The sequence below is a fragment of the Micromesistius poutassou genome (assembly GCF_964030765.1).
Source record: "Micromesistius poutassou genome assembly, chromosome: 5".
Lineage (NCBI taxonomy): Eukaryota > Metazoa > Chordata > Actinopteri > Gadiformes > Gadidae > Micromesistius > Micromesistius poutassou.
Window position 1 is genome coordinate 3,445,609 of NC_140275.1, and position 2,720 is coordinate 3,448,328.

General features: G+C 59.2%; 1 protein-coding gene across 1 annotated transcript in view; it reads right to left on the reverse strand.

The window, feature by feature from the left end:
• Window positions 1-2,035: 2,035 nt before the first annotated feature.
• The window catches only part of rgmb (repulsive guidance molecule BMP co-receptor b), a gene marked incomplete at both ends in the record, with an annotated part of 8,500 nt that continues 7,815 nt past the window's right edge, over window positions 2,036-2,720 (reverse strand). The window contains one exon of the mRNA XM_084468911.1: window positions 2,036-2,713. Within this exon, the coding sequence (XP_084325037.1) occupies window positions 2,036-2,713 (678 nt within the window). The remainder of the gene's footprint in view (window positions 2,714-2,720) is intronic.

Genomic DNA, 2,720 nt, shown 5'->3' on the forward strand with positions numbered 1-2,720 from the left:
CATGATGGAAGGGCTCAACATGGCAGAAGAACGACTCCTTCTACAGTAGTAAAGTTAAAAAAGAGAGGGGGGGGGGGGGGGGTCACAAAATATAGGGGTGGGTGGGTGTGGTCGCGGTGGGAACCAGTGTTTCTCTCTGAGTGTACAAACAGCTTCCATCTCCGTTTGTCTTTGGCTCACAAAAAACAAAAACAACAAATGTGACTCCGGTAGAATATAAAGGAGCTGACGCTGTCGCCCTGTGTTTCAGAGACAGGCCGACACACACCGCGTGTGTAGAACGTGTGAGTGTTGTTTCCTGTGTGTCAGAGACCGACCAACACACACCCTGTGTGTCCACACTCCTAAATCAGGGTGTCAAGTCAACTCATTACGCCACGCCCACACATTCACTCTTTCTTATCGCACGCACACGCAGACACACACACACACACACACACACACACAGCCACACAGCCACACACACGGCCACACACACAGCCACACACATGCGCGCACACACACACACACACACACACACACACACACACACACACACACACACACACACACACACACAGCCACACACACTTTAAATGAAAACCGATTGAAAGAAGAAAAATAAATGCCATAAATCAAAGGACTGCACTGACGACATTGCTGTGACGACACTCAGAATACATTCAACAGAGGAACTCCAGCCGACCTGGGATCAGTGGCTCAGCCAGAGCTTTAACATGGAGGCCCAGCAGAGTGTTACGTTACCAGGAGCCAATAGGAACTCACATGAGGGGCGGGACCAAGGAGTCACAGGAAGGGGGCAAGGAAAGGGAGGAAGGAGGGTGCTAGGGAAGGAAGGGAGGAGGGTGCTAGGAGAGGAAGGAAGGAGGGGGATAGGGAAGGAAGGAGGGAGGGTGTTAGGAAAGGGAGGAGGGCGGGAGCTAGGAAATGACGGAGGGAGGGAGGGTGCTAGGGAAGGAAGGAAAGAGGGGGCTAGGAGAGGAAGGAGGGAGGGTGTGCGAACCAAACACTGATGTGGATTTGTACAAAAATAAAAACACATTATAAACCAAATATAAATAAAGTGCTTCCGTTAAAACAAACATCCCCCTGGCTGAGGTATGAACCAATCACATCAAGAGGTACGAACCAAACCAAAACAGAAACGTTTCCATGACACAGTGCACTGGAGACAACACACTATATACAGTCTGCAGCATCGCGTGGTGACACACACACACACATCGGTGGTGATACACACACACACGGGTGGTGATACACACACACACGGGTGGTGATGACCACACACGTCTGTGGTGATACACACACACAAGGGTGGTGATACACACACACACACATGTGGTGATGAACACACACACATGTCTGTGGTGATACACGCACACACGCGTGGTGATACACACACACCCATGTGGTGATACACACACACACACACACACACATGGGTGGTGATACACACACACAAGGGTGGTGATACACACACACACACACATGTGGTGATGAACACATACACGTCTGTGGTGATACACGCACACACGCATGGTGATACACACCCACCCATGTGGTGATACACACACACACACACACATGGGGGGTGATACACACACATGAAGGATGGCCTTTGACCCCCGGCTGCTTTCTTTCTGCCCTCGATGAAGCGAGAGCCTTAAAGTCTCTGTCACATCTTCTGGAAGGAGGGGGGGGGGGGGGGGGCTGATTGTATTGGGGCGGGGGTCTGCAGGAGGAGGCGGTCCCCCTGGTGTCAGTTGGGGCGGGTGTCACCCCCTGGGTGTCAGAGTTCTGCCGCACCCTCTCCCCAGAGCCGAGGGGGGCGCCGCCTCTGAGGACCCGGGAGAGGCCAGGGTGTTGCGTAACGCTCACCTGTGTGACACCACGCCCAGGTGCATACAAAGACGCACGCACGCACAGACACACACACACGCGCACGTGCGTTGGCGCACACACACACACACACACACACACACACAGACACACACACACACGCGCGCTTCCGTGGAGCCCGCGCGCGCCTCAGCGTCTATACGAGCGCCAGGCTGCGGAGCGCGGCGCACAGCAGGAGCAGGGTGAGCGGCGCGGCGGCGGGCGGGGCGCGGCCGCGGGGGTAGATCCTCCAGCGGTCGCGGTGCGGGTGCAGGCTCTCCATGTCCTTCTGGGCGCTGAGCGCCGCCGCCGTGAAGTTGGCGTCCCCCGTGGTGAGGAGGTCGAACACGCACGAGTGGTAGTAGATGTCCTGCACCTCCAGCTCCTCGCGGCAGCGCTCCCGGGCCTCCCGGGCGTCCAGCACGCGGGCCCCGCCCCGCCGCGCCGTCTGGTGGCGGGGCCGGGGGCCCGAGGAGGTGGCGGCGCCGGCGCCGGCGGCCGGCAGGGCCAGGTGGCCGCCGCGGTCGATGCGCTCGGCGGTGGGGCAGCCGTTGAGGCAGAGCTGCAGGTCCTGCGAGGCGTCGTACGCCTCCGCCATCTCCTCGGGGATGCGCACCGCCATGGTGAGGTAGCGGCCCAGCTGCCGCACGATCACCGTCACGCCGATGTAGCCGGCGTGCAGCTCCACGTGGCGCCCGGGGCTGCGCTCCGAGATCCACAGCGCCCGCAGCTTGGGCCCGTCGGGGCCGGCCGCGCCCTGGCCCGGCTCGCCGCTGCTCAGCGTGCCGTCCATGAAGGCGGCCGGCAGCTCGTCCGTCACCGCCTGGTACACCTTCTGCTCC